This window comes from Kogia breviceps, chromosome 3 (assembly GCF_026419965.1).
Source record: "Kogia breviceps isolate mKogBre1 chromosome 3, mKogBre1 haplotype 1, whole genome shotgun sequence".
Classification (NCBI taxonomy): domain Eukaryota; kingdom Metazoa; phylum Chordata; class Mammalia; order Artiodactyla; family Physeteridae; genus Kogia; species Kogia breviceps.
This window is the reverse complement of record NC_081312.1, coordinates 183,216,029-183,231,746: the sequence shown is the minus strand read 5'-3', so window position 1 is coordinate 183,231,746 and position 15,718 is coordinate 183,216,029. Positions and strand designations below refer to the sequence as shown.

General features: G+C 48.5%; 1 protein-coding gene across 4 annotated transcripts in view; it reads left to right on the top strand.

Moving 5' to 3' along the window:
• RSU1 (Ras suppressor protein 1) overlaps positions 1–15,718 on the top strand; it is a 187,950-nt gene that overhangs the window by 29,419 nt on the left and 142,813 nt on the right. For all 4 annotated transcript variants that reach the window (XM_059059232.2, XM_059059229.2, XM_059059231.2 and 1 more), the window contains one exon: positions 9,199–9,319. In XM_059059232.2, coding sequence (XP_058915215.1) covers positions 9,199–9,319 — 121 coding nt within the window. The remainder of the gene's footprint in view (positions 1–9,198; positions 9,320–15,718) is intronic.

Genomic DNA, 15,718 nt, shown 5'->3' with positions numbered 1-15,718 from the left:
TTCTCGCTCTTTTCCGTGTTTCCAGGCTTCTTAGGCATCTTTGCTAGCGGAAGGAGCCTCCATCCTTTTCTCATCCTTCACTAGATGTCCCCTCCTCCCAGGCCGTTGAAGGTCACTGCCTTTCCTCTTAGGGCCGCTGCTCCAACCCAACTCCCAAATTAAAGCCGTTTATTGATGTCCTGCCTAGTTGATGCTGTAGCCCCTCTGCACTGGAGTGTGATTTCGAAGGTGTGTTCCTAAAAGAGTTCACGGTGTGGGAGGACACCTGAAAGCTGCACGGACCATTCCTTGGTTCCTTCTGGGAACTTAATGCAAGATTCAGACATCAGCTAAATTTTGCATCCTCAGAGGAGCAGAAATCCATGCTTGTCAGCTTCTTAGAAGATGTGTTTGGCTATGTGTACACACTTTTTAGACCCCAGGGATAGATATTTTTGCATGTTAGACTTTATACTATAAAATCTGCCTTACTGCTTGCTTGTAACTTTTTCCCCTAATTTTTTTATACTTGATTATTCTCATTGTGGCTGAAAAAGTGGGACCATTTTGTATGTGTGTGTGTGTGTGTGTGCGCGCACGTGCGTGCATGTGTGTGCAGTAAATTAAGTCAGGGATAGTTCTGGTTAGTAAAACTACTCGAGCTGCAGACTCTTAAGGAGGCCCATGACAGGACGCACTAAGTATGTCCTTCTAGATGTGGGTGCTCAGTAAGTACCATTGATTAACTGAAAGCGTCACTTTTGTCACTTATAATGCTACTAATATTGGGGGGATCTTGGCCATTGTTGGGTGGCTATTTAGGCTGTTTTGCTATTTCATTTTTACCTTGAGGAACATGTAGATCCTGTTAAATGGGAATTTGCTTTACTGTTTCATAATCTTTATGTTTTAAAATAACCTCTGACTACCCTAATTCACTGTTTTAATAGCTGCTCTGGGGGAAATCCCATAAAACCTATAAAGCTGGTATCATCAGTATATACTTTTGAACTTCAGATTCTTATACTAAGGTATAATTCGTTCATTATCCACCTCGTGTCTTTGGCCAGAAAACAAAAGTCATTAATCACGATAGGTACAAATGACCTTTTTTTTTGCATATAAAGTTCTGAAGAGCATCATTATTTGCAAGAGTGAAGAGATTCTTCTTTACACGCAGCCGTTAAAATGGCATTCAGGATGGTGATTGCTAATTTGCTGAGAGAATTGGCATCTATATAATTAGCCTAGACATTACCTCTGTGGTGTGAATAGACTTAATGCCTTCCAGCTATCGTAGCCAAGGATCAAAAGGGCTTTCCTTTTACTCTGACCGAGAATGGCCCAATTCAGATTTCATATAGTTGGACATTTCATAGAGTTTCTGTTCCTTTGGTGTCTTCCCACCACCAGGGTGAAGGGGGATGGTTGTTACCCAATATCATATTCACCAAACACAGGGGCAAAGCGGTGTTTGCTCTCACCATTTCTTCTCAAATGGTCTTCTTGCTTCACTGACTGCCTAACAGAAAATCCCACTCATTTTCATGTATGCTGATGTTTTTGGCCATTTTCCTAATAACTTCACTGCAGCAGTGTAACTCAAGAATCAGCATAACTGGCCCCATTTGAATTTTCTTCTACCATCCCTGTATCCTTTGTTAAAGAAATTTTATACAGCAGCAGAAGCATGTAACAATCCGACCGGGCATTTTTATTTGTTATGACGACAGACAAAAATCTCCATTTTTTTTTTTTTTTTTTTTTTTTTTTTTTTTGGCTACATCGCATGGCTTGTAGGTTCTTAGTTCCCCAACCAGGGGTTGAACCCGCACCCTCGGCCGTGAAAGTGCCGAGTCCTAACCACTGGACCGCCAGGGAATTCCCTCAGATCTCCTATTTTTAGTGTAAATATGTCAGGTTTGGGGAAGCAGTGCTCTTGGATGTACTTTGCTCTACCTTTATCCCATGTGGCATCTTTGGGCATCGTTTGGCCCGTGGCTCAGGGGCACTTCGGTGTTCCTGGAAGTGAGCCCGAGACGGTAGCACTTCAGCGCCGGCAGCGCAGGGCGCGTGCCCCCCGCGGGCTGCCTCCCGGTCTCCGTCCCGCTGGTCTCGGTCCCGCTGGCGGCCGCGGCTCCCATCCGGCGCCTGCCCTGAGGCTCCCTCGTCTTTCGCACGTGGGGCGGCCGGCATCCCGCCGCTTCCCCGTGAAGGAGGCGACGGCGGAGCCACTGACTTGGGGTTTCAGAGAGGCACGCGGGCAGGGACCCCTGGTTTGCACGCCCTGGTCTAGGTGCGCTCCTGGGCAGGGATCGCCAGAGCCGACAGCAGTCTGGGTGGTGCTGTAGGAAAGAGCTGTCGGGGGAGCTCGGCGGAGGCGGTGGGGAGACTTCGCCTGCAGACCTCATGCGCGCGCTGAGGACAAGGACCTCCAAGTGTCCCAGCAGCTTCCGGGCTCCCGGCAGCTGGGGCCCGCTCTCCTCCTCCCCTCCCGTGGCTGAAGGCGGGACCCTTTCCGGGTGGGTCGCGTGGTGCCTGCTGGGAGCCCGTCAGCCCTCGCGGTTTTGTTTCTCTGCCTCGGGGGCCGCAGGCCAGCCGGGGGGGGGGGGGGCCCTCCGCCGTCGCTGCCGCCCGCTGCTCCGCAGTGGCCCGCAGCGTTTCCAAGGCCCGGGGCGCAGCGAGTGGCGCCCCGCCGTGGGAGCTCACGCGGGCGTGACGAGCTGCTGCCGGGCGACTTGGCTCGGTGGGCCGGGGCGTTCGGCGCTTCCAACCTCCCCCCCACCCCCCGAAGCCTCATCCGTGCACCCCGCACGGACTTCGCGGGAAGGAGCCGCGTGGGAAAGCAGACGGTGACGGGAAGTGGCCTGATGGCAGCCCCGGGCTTGGGTGCTTTCGCCACCCGAAGTGTCTTCCGTGTTTGTTGTTTTCCCCGTTCTATCGGCCCCTAGTCTCAGTGGCTCACTGGGGTGGCAGAGGAGTCCTAATGGGATCCGATTGATTATTATAATCTGATCCCACGTGGGTGTGTGCCGTGAGGGACATAACGTATTGGGTTCGTGATCTTCATGTCACCTCTGACCTCAGAGCTTTCTGATCCAAAGTAGGGTTCCCAGACCGGCGTCGGCACCGTCCCCCGGGAACTGGTTGGAAATGCAGATTGTTGGACTTCACCCCAAACTACTGAATCGGCAACTCTGGGGTAGGCCCCCCGCCCCCCACTCAGCCAATATGTGTTTCAACAAGCCCTCCGGTAATTCTGATGTACATGAGGGTTTGAGGCCCACCGCTTTATTTATTTATCTTAAAAACTTTATTGGAGTGCGGTTGATTTAGTGTTGTTTCACGTGTACAGCAAAGTGGTTCAGTTATACATATACACGCATTCGTTCTTTTTTAGATTCTTTTCCCGTGGAGCTTGTCACGGAGGATTGAGCGGAATTCCCTGTGCTCTACAGCAGGTCCTTGTCGGTTCTCTATCTTACATATAGTGGTGGGTGGGTGTGGTCATCACGTGCGTCTGCCACACACAGGCACACATTTCCCCTCCAGGAGCCCGAGTTTGTTTTCAATATCTCTTAAGTCTGTTTTTGTCTTGCAGATAAGTTCATTTGTTTCTTTCCTCCCTCCCTCTCCCTCCCTCCCTCCCCCCCTTTCTTATTCGATTCCAGAGGCCCCCTGTGTTAGAGCAGCGCTGTCCAGCAGAACTTTGCAGTGATTGGAATGTTCTGTACTTGTGCTCTCCAGTATGGTAGCCACGAGCTACATGAGGCTGTCAAGGTCTTTAAATGTGGCCCCTGTGACCAAGCAACTGAATTACTGATTGTATTTCATGTCAACTAATCTAGGTTTAAATTTATTTATTATTCTTCTTTATTTTTTTTAAATACCTTTATCCAGTTTCCTCACCTCCTACCCCACCACCTCAGGACTGCTGGTGACCACAAATCTGATCTCTTTTGCTTTGAGGTTTTCTGGTGTGTTTTTGTTGTTGTTTTGTTTTTTACAGATTCTGCATGTGAGATCATACAGTATTTGTCTCTCCCTGTGTGACTTACTGCACTTAGCATAATGCCCTCAAGGTCCATCCATGTTGTTGCCCATGGTAGGCTTTCCTTCTTTTTTATGGCTAAATAGTATTCTGGTGTGTGTGTGTGTGTGTGTGTGTGTGTGTGTGTGTGTGTGTGTGTGTGTGTGTGTGTGTGTGTGTGTGTGTGTGTGTGTGAGAGAGAGAGAGAGAGAGAGAGAGAGAGAGAGAATGAATGTCTGTGTATCACATTTTCTTTATTCATCTGTCAACAGACAACTAGTTTGTTTCCATACCTTGGCTGTTGTGAGTAATGCTGCAGGGAACATGAGGTGCAGATACCTCTTGGACATAGTGATTTTGTTTCCTTGGATTAAATACCCAGAAGTGGAATTGCTGGATCATATGATAGTTCTATTTTTTCATTTTTTGAGGAACCTCCGTACTCCTTTTCCCTAGAGGCTACACCAACTCACATACCCATTCTAGATTGATTGATTGATTCATTCATTCATTAATGCCGAGCCTCTCGGCGTGCGGGAACTTAGTTTCCTGACCGGTGATCGGACCCGTGCCCTCTGCAGTGGAAGCGTGGAGTCTTAACCACTGGACCGCCAGGGAAGTCCCCCCACTCTAGATTTAAGTTGAAATAGCCACACATAACTAGCGGCTGCATCCTGGCCCGCCCAGCCCCAGAGCATCTCCTGCTGTTTATCATTGTGTGAATGAACTCTTAAAAGCCTTTAAGAAAATACGGTATTGATTGTGCAGTCGTTAACTGTATATCCTAGAACAAAATGCGCTTAGAGCGAAGCTCCAATTGCTACAACAATAGTCGATTTAGGTTCTTACGTTGGAGAAACGGTTGGCTGCTGTTAGCTAGTGGGGGAAGCATGTTCCTGAAGGTGACATTGATTCTGTGAATACGCTTCATCCGTGCAGCGTCCGGTGGCTGTACCTCTCCTGCGCGTAACCGATAAGGACAGATACACGTCCTTTTAGGAGGAGTTACGTGCTGTTCACGAGTAACGCTGGGTCAGTGGGTTCTTAGGGTTGGACCTGTGGTCTGTCTCCTGTGTCCATCCAGTGCCTCCTGCTTTGCCCGCCATCCCCGAGCCCCCCAGGCACTTCAGGTTTCTTGTCGTGGAACCATTCAGAAACCGTGCAGTGGCTGATTGCTGAGTCTGGGCTGGTACGTGGTTCTCTAGAAGAAATTCTAGAATAATTTTCAGGTTGTTAGATTGAGAAGGACTTGAAGGAAGGGAGGGTCTTCCTGGGCTTGTTAGTCTGAATAATTACAAATGCCAGAAGACACGACGAGATCAGTCTCTGGGCATACGTAGTTCCTGGGGTGACATGACGCCACATTTGTCCCCTTTTCCAAACACAGCAGGTGCTCTGGGCCTAGAGCATCCCCAGCACTCACCGATCCTCTGACCAAAGCAGAGAGTGGCATGTAGGAGACAGGGCACACCTGAGAGTCCTTAGGGGCCTTTCTGCAACCTCCTCTAGCAACTGAATTCTCCAAATTGAAGCAGCCATCACTGGTTAGACAGAAAATGATACTGAATTCTCTGTCATAAGCAAAGTTCTGCATGGCTCAGCTTCCTAACTGAGGGCCCCGTTTGTTGCATTATTTAAATCCATATCATTGATTTTCGCAGTCCAGCTCTTAGAATCCTAGAATGCTAAAGCCAGGTGGAAGGGAATGTAGAAATGGTCATCATCCAGTCTTTTTTTTACTGGAGGAAATGGATGCCCAGAGAGGTTGTGAGTTGAGTTAAGGACACACAGCGAGTTCAGGGCTGATCGGGGAGTACAAAGCCAGCCCGGGAGGAGCAGGCCAGGCCTCCTGGGTCCTTCCATTACGCGGCCCCTCTGTTTCTTTTGTGGACTCAGCTCCTTGTTCTCTGTGGGCTGCGTGTGTACTGCTGGGGGGTCGTGGTCAGAAGCTGGACAGATGGATGAAAAAGGAACATTTCAGTTGCATGATAAAAAAAATATGTTGATGCTCACTGCTTAGTTGTATTTTATTTATTTTTATTTATTATTTATTTTTGGTTGCATTGGGTCTTTGTTGTTGCACAGGCTTTCTCAGGTTGCCGAAAGCGGGGGCCACTCTGCGTTGCGGTGCGTGGGCTTCTCACTGCGGTGGCTTCTCTTGTCGCAGAGCACGGGCTCTAGGTGCACGGGCTTCAGTAGTTGTGGCTCACGGGCTCTAGAGCGCAGGCTCAGTAGTTGTGGCGCACGGGCCCAGTTGCCCCGCGGCATGTGGGATCTTCGTGGACTAGGGCTCGAACCCGTGTCCCCTGCACTGGCAGGCGGATTCTTAACCACTGCGCCACCAGGGAAGCCCCTACTTGGTTATATTTTAAAATGCTGCTTCTTGTTAGCATGTCACGTAGCTGTTTTGAAAATTCCACCAGGATATTCTGACTGGTGACACATTGCTGCTCCCTTTTTATAATAGCTTTTCGTAAATTGTTTGTGGATCTGTGTATATGATTTAGTTACTGCCCAGCTGTTACTCACATTGTTAACTGGTTGTTTTTTTATGGACAGTTTTGTTGGGATGAGTTTGCTTTCCAAGCACTAGACCTGTCTCCATTGATGACTCTGATACCCCTTCCTTTGTAACTTACTGTCTTTAAATAGCACGCCTCTCTGTTACATTTTCCCAAAAGTATTGAAACGCTAGGTGCTAAAAGTTTATGCTTCTGTGCACGAGAAATAGCATTCTCTGAATGTTTGTTGAAAGAGCAAAGGTTATCCCATCCAGACAGGTCTGAAGGTTAATTTCTTTTGGATTTAACTATGGCAGGGGAGGGGGGCTGGTTTCTGTAGTTGAGGAAGACTGTTAACTGTGTAAGTTTTTCCCCTTCTCGTTTGAATGGCGTCTTTAGCAAAAATTTCACATGCGCACCAAAAATCTGGGAGAGGTTGAGTAAATTGAACGTGGGGTTATTGTTTGTGTCCACAAAACAAAGCCCTGAATCACATTTAGCATAATTTGTGGCTTTAAATTGGACTGATTTAGCAAGGAGAGTGAAATAATCTCTCATCCTGTCACAAAAGGCGATACCTTCGGACCAGCGTTTAATTGCATTGGCAAAGGAACTCCAGGAAGGTGGCAGTAATCCTGGCTGCATTATTCTTGGTTTGTGGTTAAATGGAGACCATCATTTTCTCCTGGTTGCCCTAACTTTCTTTATTGCTCTTCAGACTAATCAGATGAATGCATGGGGAGAGAAGCTTAGCGGTAGCCGGAGGGTGAACGGGGAAAGGGTGAAGTTTCTGAGCAGGGCTGTAATCATCTGTAGATTTGCACTTTGCACACTTCAGGGTCCAGGTAGAGCGAACAGGTGAAGGAACACCTAGAAACCTCGTAGGTACAGCCTGATGAACTTGTTCGCGGTCCTTCACACAAAGTGGGTACCATTCATTCCCGCAAGGGTGTGTCATTGATGACAGACACACCTAAAGACATATGCTTCTGCAGCCGCATCGTACGGGCAGGGCTCACCTACATTCACGCTGGCGTCGGAGGACGCGGTGCCGCAGCCTGTCCCCAGCCGCCTTGCTTATCCCGCTAAAAGCTGCACTTTTATCTCCGTCCTCACAACCAGCCTCTTAAGACAGTGAGTAACTAATCCACGCCTTCGCTCATTTTCCATCCGGACCACTGCCTCTTCCCAGGTGTCTTAGTTCAGACTGATTGGTGATCTTCACAAGCCCTTCCTCCAGCAAATGTGTTTCTCTCAACTTTTACCAAACCTGCTTCCCTCTAAAAGCAATCAGCTCATCGATACCTTCGACTTTTCATAAAGCTGGAAATGATGACTCAGAACTGTAACGAGCTGCGTGCCCGCCACTTTATTTCTGTTCCCCTGAGAGTTACCCACTGGAGTTATTGGGATGGCTGTCTTCTTAAATATCTCAGGTGTCTGTCTGGAAATGCTACGCACACCTTGGTCGTGGTTCTAAGCCAGGTGCCCCCACGTTTCCCCAGTCTTCTGGCGCACCCCTGGAGGAGGGGGTGTTGGGATGGGGAGAAGAGGTACTGACATAAGACATAACACTTTCTTCTCTTGTACCCACGGCCCTTGTCCGTGGTTTCAGTTACCTGCATAGTCTTGGTATTAAGAGTTTACATGAACCGTGGATGAGCTGGTGGCCCGTAACCAGTGTTTGTAGAAAGACTGAAGCAGCAAATGGGGTAGATGAAGTACAGTCTATTGCAAAGCTTTCTGCTGAGAGTACTTTGGAGGGAAAGCTGCCTTTGGCTTTTACATTTGTATTGGCAGGTGTATACTCCCGGGAGGGAGGAACCTTTCAGCTCCCCCATGGTTTATAAAATAAACCACTCTGGACCTGCATACTCATATTCATATCATGCTACTCGATTGGTTTTTCATACGGCTGTATATCAGTGCTGTGTGGTATGTTGCTAATCTGATGTAAGGGGGAGGGTGTGTATTGATCAACGTGCAAAGGCCAGAGGCCAAAATCAGAAACGAAGTAGGTTGACTGTTTCCTCGTTCACGGTTGAGTTTAGAAATCATTGTGGTTGAGTCCAGTGTTAAGAGAACAGCTCTTCAGATCACAGATTATTGAAACAGCTGATGATACATCACTCGGGAAGGGATTTGCAGTTTGCTGACTTTCTTTTGGTGGAGATGTGAGGAAACCAAATAGTAGACATTACGTGACAACAATAAAAGTATAATTTTACATCTAAGAGAGTAAATCTTAAGAGTTCTCATCACAAGGAAAAGCATTTTTTTTTCTTTTGTACCTTTGTGAGATGATAGATGTTCACTAACCTTATTGCGATAATCGTGTTGTGTGTAAGTCAAATCATTATGCCGTATACCTGAAACTTATAGAGGGCTGTATGTCAATTGTATCTCAATAAAAGTGGAAGGAAAAAAATTAAAATTAAAAAAATAGAAGTATATAATGCTCTGCAATGTTCACTTATAGACTGTTTATGGCACAGAAATTCTCTTCTGCCCTTTGAAGAAACATTTCCTTGTCTCCCGGGTGGTGAGCCACTACCTACGAAACACCCACAGAAATTAAGTAAGATGTATATACGTGAACAAGATGGTCGTGCTGGAGTTTCATCTTTGTCTCATTTGAAAGGAAAACAAATGTTCCTGCTTTCACACTCAGCGTTTCTGTTTCCGTAGCTGTGCCGCCAAACATAGCAGAGCTGAAGAATTTGGAAGTGCTTAACTTTTTTAATAACCAGGTGGAGGAGCTGCCCACGCAGATCAGCAGCCTTCAGAAGCTCAAGCACCTGAACCTGGGGTGAGTCTGCTGAAGGGGAAGGGAAACTGGGAAGAGGAGGCACTGAAAAAGGGGGGGGTGGGCGAGGGCGAGGGAGGGGTTTGCCATTTATAGGATTACATAGGAGAAGCTGGTTTCTAATTTCTTTCTATAGTTTAGGTTTTAAAAAAAGTTTTATTGTTTCAATACATCCTTCCGGTGGCCTACATTAGCGCATATCTATTCGCGCAGTAATTGCGAAGCTAATTGTTGCAATAAGGGAGTCTTGGCTTTACTGTATTTTGTTTCCAACAAAATTTGATTTCCGTTCTGTTGAGCGGGAAGGGACCTGTTTGCACAGCTAGCATGAACTGTGCAGGCCAATTGTAATATGGTTGATTTTTTTCTCTCTGTGTAGTGTAGAAATAGTATCCAAAGCACCTTCCTTATCTATGGACAGGAGGATACATTTCCCGACACTGCTTCATTGATTGTTAAAATTTTTCTTTCTTACAGTCGAGATGTTATAATCCTGTGTTTCTCTTTATACAAAGGTGAGGAGAGGAGTTTAGATTCAGCTGAGGTTGCAGAATCAGGGTGCAGTGAATAATAATAATAATACCTCGTGTTCTTATAATGCTTTAGAGTTTGCAGAGTCCTCTTACTGGTATTTGACCCTCTTAACACTTGGGAAGGAGGAAGGGCGGGCATTACTGCCTTCATTTTGTGGAAGGAAGCCAAGCCCTCTCCAAGAGGTTAAGTGACTTGCTGCCGATGGCCCCCGAGGTTACTGGCTGAGCTCGGCAGAGAACCCCACTGCCAGGGGGTCCGTGCCTTGTCCGTCAGACGCCATAGGTGCCACCCAGAACTCGGACTTAGGAATTTCGGCTTCGTTGTTGTAGCTGTTAAAGGAAACTGCCCACTCTTGGCTCATCCTCGGTGTAGAATAATACGTTCATTAAATTATAGGCACTAAGTGCTGTGATTCCATTCGTGGTTTACGTGGCATGGCTATAGACGCGGGCCAGGTATTTATCAATTTACTAGGAAGCAATCATGAAAAACAATCATTCATGGACTGATTTTTAGTTTATGTTTTTCCACCAGGGGTCTGGTTAGACACTCTTAATTTGCTGTTCACTCTGGTTGAGAGACGCTCTTTGTAAGCTCCGTGAGCGTTCTTTTTCTCCTAAGGTCTGAGGGGAAGTAGGGTTTAGAGGAGGGGAAAAGTCACTTGATATCAGATAGCTTTTTCCTCCTGCACATAGAGAGACCGTATACCCATCTGGCAGAGCAGAAAAGAAAGGACCCTCCGTTTACATCTCTGATTTGAAAATTATGAAGTCCTAATATTTCATTTGCATATAAGAAAGACGCTAAGACAAGACGTCTGTACTGGACATATGTATTCTTACTGTGAATCTCCTCTTCATTTACTAAGTGAGTTAATAGTTACAGGTGAGGTCCAAAATGGCGGAGAGTCGACTTGCACTAGACTTTGAGCCTCAGTAAACGTCATTGTAACAGGTCAGCTAAATGACACACCCACAGGCATCATGGTACTTCCGAGGCTGACCATAAAAGGCCGAAAGTGGGCGGGGCCCCAATTCCTGGAAAGCCCCACCCCTTCCCCCACACAGGTGGAAATACTCCTGCCACACATTAGCCTCTGAAATTACCCACCCCTAAAAAAAACCTGGCAACCCCGTACCCTGGCGTCTCCTGCCTTCTGAGACGACCCACAGTCTGTCTGTGGAGTGTGTCTCCCTGAATAAACCTTCTTTCACTAAAAAAAAAAAAAAAAAAAAAAAAAAAGTGCTAGGAATAGTACCTGGCACATAGCAAGCCATACCTAAATGTTCACTTTTAGCATCATCATTGTTTTATTTATGGGTTCATTTATCTCAGGACTATGTAATTGCTTTTTATTATTTTTAAATTTATTTCTGGTTGCGTTGGGTCTTCGTTACTGTGCGTGGGCTTCTCTTGTTGGGGGAGCACGGGCTGTAGGCACGCGGGCTTCGGTATTTGTGGCTCACGGGCTTTGGTATCTGTGGCTTGCGGGCTCTAGAGCACAGGCTCAGTAGTTGTGGCTCACGGGCTTAGTTGCTCCCTGGCACGTGGGACCTTCCCAGACCAGGGCTCGAACCCGTGTCCCCTGCATTGGCAGGCGGATCCTTAACCACTGCGCCACCAGGGAAGCCCTGTAATTGCCTTTTCTGCATCAGGAGCCTTGTTTGTTTGGGGATCGACGGTGAAAGCCGCAGTCCCTGGCCTTCAGGATGGAGGCAGAGAGGCTGTCAGTGAGCAGGGCCGGGGTGCAGCTGGCTCGCCGAGCGTGGAAGGTTGTCAGACGGCAACAGGGAGCACGTTAGCCTTCAGGTGAGGTTCTCGGAAGGGTTCCTGCAGGGGTGTCGTGTCAGAGCCGAGACTCAAGGCTGAGAAGACTCACCAGGAGGGGGAAGATGTCTCCGATTGCAAGCACGACTTCCGTTCCAGGAGTTGCGAGTTGCAGGGGGCCGCTGGGTGTAAAGGGTGAGGCGGGGGGCGGTGAGGTAGGAGGTGAGGCCAGGCAGAGAAGCACACGAGTCTGCTGTGTATTCCATGAGCGTGTCCTGAGCTCTCTGCTCTGTGCCAGGTGCTGTCCAGGTGCTGGCTGGCCAGCCCTCAGGGAGCGTACGTGACAGTTGCGGAAACAGCCTGTAGAGAAATACGTGTCTGCCGTGGCTAATGGAGGGCGTGTGTGTCAGATGAAGGAGTTCTGGTCTTACCCTGCCGTTGGGGCGTGTGCACAGGGAAGCGGCAGGCTTGAGATGAGGCGAGATGATTTTCGCGTGAAGATCATGCGGGGGGGGAGAGGTTAGAGGAGACCCGGAAGGCCGCCAGGTTAGCGTTCCTGGTGAACGAGGGCGGGGACAGTGAAGGCGGGGGAGGAATTTTATATGAAAGATACATATAAGCGGTACAGTCGACGAGGCAGGACGGTTTGGATGGGATGGGATGGGATGGGATGGCTGATACAGAGGTACGGGCGGACACAGCTTTGGGGGAAGATAATGAGCACAGGTTTTGTTTGGCTGGGTTCAGGACGCCTCAGCACGGAATGGTAAACTTCCCTTTTTTTTTTTTTTTTTTTTGCGGTACGCGGGCCTCTCACTGTTGTGGCCTCTCCCGTTGCAGAGCACAGGCTCCGGACGCGCAGGCTCACGGGCCCAGCCGCTCCGCTGCATGTGGGATCCTCCCGGACCGGGGCACGAACCCGTGTGCCCTGCATGAGCAGGCGGACTCTCAACCACTGCGCCACCAGGGAAGCCCTAAACTTCCCTTTTTTTATCAATCACATCTGAGTTGCCTCTTTGTCGTCTTTGGAGCCGTTTGCATTTTTGGCTCCTGGTGATTTATTGATTGTGTAGCACTTTCTGTGTTTGAGTACGTAGCTACACAGATGGGGTTGTCAGAGTTTGAACACAGCTCTTAGTTCTCTGGGAAAGGAATTAAGATGAGTTTCCACAAATGGTACTTCTGTCCTCGAATGGCGTGAAGAATTATACCTACATACCCCTGCTTAAGGCAAGGCACAGAGGCCTCCTTAGAATCAACAACCAGAACAATAATAATAAAAAGAAAAAACCCCCCACACAGGAAACCCGACGACAGCAGAGCAGTTAGGCCACGTACAGGCATAACCCAAGCTGCACGTTCAACCAGAAGTTGATTTTAAAGTTTTATATCCTATTTGCTGTTTATTCTGATGATCTCAAAGCTGGAGAGGACTTTCAGGCCACCTGAATAAGGAGCGGAAAGTCGAATTACGCTCTTCATCCTTTCGGCGTCATTCAGTGTGCTGAGTTATTCGACAAAAAATGTAACGCTACGTAGGTTACAGGATGCTCGTCATTTCGGGGATAACCTCATGGCAGGAGCATCGTGTCAGCTATTCTGGAATAACCTTTGACCCAGTGAGATGCTGAAGCTTGTCCTGTGAAGACGTAGAAGTTTTCACTGAGCGCAGTGTTCAGTGTTCGTGGGTTTCTTTTTGTGTTCTGTTTGGCTAAGTATCTGAGCACGTCATCTGTGGAGGAGAGAAAAATACTTGCCTTTCAGGCAAGAAGGTGTTTTTTTTTTTTTTTTTAAGAAGATGTTGGGGGGTAGGAATTAATTAATTAATTAATTAATTTTTGCTGTGTTGGGTCTTCGTTTCTGGGCTTCGTTTCAAGGGCTCTCTCTAGTTGTGGCAGGCGGGGGCCACTCTTCATCGCGGTGCGCGGGCCTCTCTTGCGGCCTCTCGTTGCAGAGCACGGGCTCCTGACGCGCAGGCTCAGTAGTTGTGGCTCACGGGCCCGGTTGCTCCGCGGCACGTGGGATCCTCCCGGACCAGGGCTCGAACCCGCGTCCCCTGCGTTAGCAGGCAGATTCTCAACCACTGCGCCACCAGGGAAGCCCAAGAAGGTGTTATTGAATCAGGAGGAGCCCCAGAGGACCTCTGCAGGTCAGAGTGTCCCCAAAGGGAAGTGCTCGTGTAGGCCTTCCTGTAGCTTTTGAGGAGGAGAGAGAAAAGATGCCAGACAGCCCCTGACTCTCCGGTTTTGTAAAGTTCTCCATTGTCCGCGGGTGTCTTCCCGTTTCCCTAAGCATTTGAAAAATGCTCACCTGCAAACAGAAGAACTTAAACCATTGGGCCTGGTTGAGTCCTAAGCAGCTTTATCTTTAACACCTGAGTCGATTGGAAATTAAGCAGATGGGGAAGCCATCCTTGACGGTTCGGGCTCCCCACTGTCTCCTCAGGTGAGCTCGCCTCTGAGGCGGAATCGAGATTTCTCTCAAACGTCCTGACAACCAGCTGTAGTTATAGCCACCGTTTCTTGAGAACCTACTTGGGAGCCAGGAATTGCATCAGGGGCTTCCCGTGTCTTCTCTCTCCTCCTCCTCCAGGCAGTCCTGCTGGGAGGCTATCACTACCCTCCTCTTACAGTTGAGGACACTGGGTCTCAGAGAAGCCGAATAAGTTCCCCAAGGCCACCCAGCCAGCAAGTGCTGGAGCTGGACCTCCATCAGGTGTGTTTTTCCTTTCCCCTTGCGGTCACCTCTCAGGGCAACCTTGAGTGCTGGAGGGACGCCCTAAAAAGAGGCAGCTTCCAGGGGGAGCGATACATTTGGGAGACTGGGATGGACGTAGACACACTACTCTATATAAAATCGATAACTGATAAGGACCTACTTACTGTAGAGCACAGGGAGCTCTACTCAGTACTCTGTAGTGACTGATGTGGGAAAATAATCTAAAAAAGAGGGGACATATGTAGATGCATAACTGAGGCACTTTGCTGTACAGCAGAAACTAGCACAACATCATAAATCAACTATACTCCAATAAAAATTGAAAAAAAAAAAAAAAGGCAGCTCCCATGTGTAGCTGGAGATGGACTTGAGCGCCCCCTACGGGGTAGGCAGTGCATGACAGTGCATCCCTTGACAGTGCCCGGGACCCGGCTGTCCGGTCGCTGTGTGTGTGCTGGTGTCCAGAGGGACAGGTCCTGCGCTCCTGGCATTGCTGGCGGTGGAACCGACTCTGCTTCCAGGCCTTCCGAGGCATTGAAGCTAGGGCTTCCTTTCTGCCCTCCGGGTTAGCGGGCCCACTGCTGCTGACAGCACAGGGGCTCTGCCGAGTTCCTGACAGGTTGGGGGGATTGGTTTCTCGCTCAAGGAGAAAGAGAACCTGCTGTTTGGTCGATTCTTGCCACCCGGAGGCGGGGACAGGCTGGAGATTGGACAAGAGCTCTCTCTTTTTGGTGAGATGCCTCTTCCCGCTAAGAAAGTCCAAAGCGTGGATTTCCTGCACCTTATGTTTCAAAAGTGTATTTCTGTGTTTGGAAAGAAAAACTTTATTGGTCGTTTTCAAAGATGGGTAACTTAGAGCAAGGTTTAAAGAAAGAAGTGCCTGATGTATATACTTCTATGCCTTTCTCACTGTCTCTGACTCTGTTCCTTCAATGTATTCAGCACCCTCACGCTGGCGTCCAGGGATTAGGGGTGCCTTGGCCTCCACGAGTGCTGGGTGCCCTCAGATACCTGTCGTTCTCATCGGTAGAGTCAGGGGTCCTTGGTACTTAACCTGTGACTTCATCGCAGAATTCCGAGATCGTTATAAGTACTGCCGTGCCAACATTCCACGATAGTTTTGAAGACCCAGCTGAAGCGCTTGACATAAGTTTCCCTCACAGATTGTGAATTCATAGAAAATATTAGTTGTTGGCAGTATAGTCAATTGTAGTGGAGGTTATTTTGCTAAGTGTAAAGTTAACCTAAGATTTTATACCCATCAAGAGGTGGACATCGCTTTTTCCTAGGTTTCTTTCTCCGCTGTCTGCTGTTTCTTCGGAGGCCTGGTTGGTGGGTGTGAACAGGGTTGCATCTCATGTGAGAAGGATTGGAGTCTAGAAT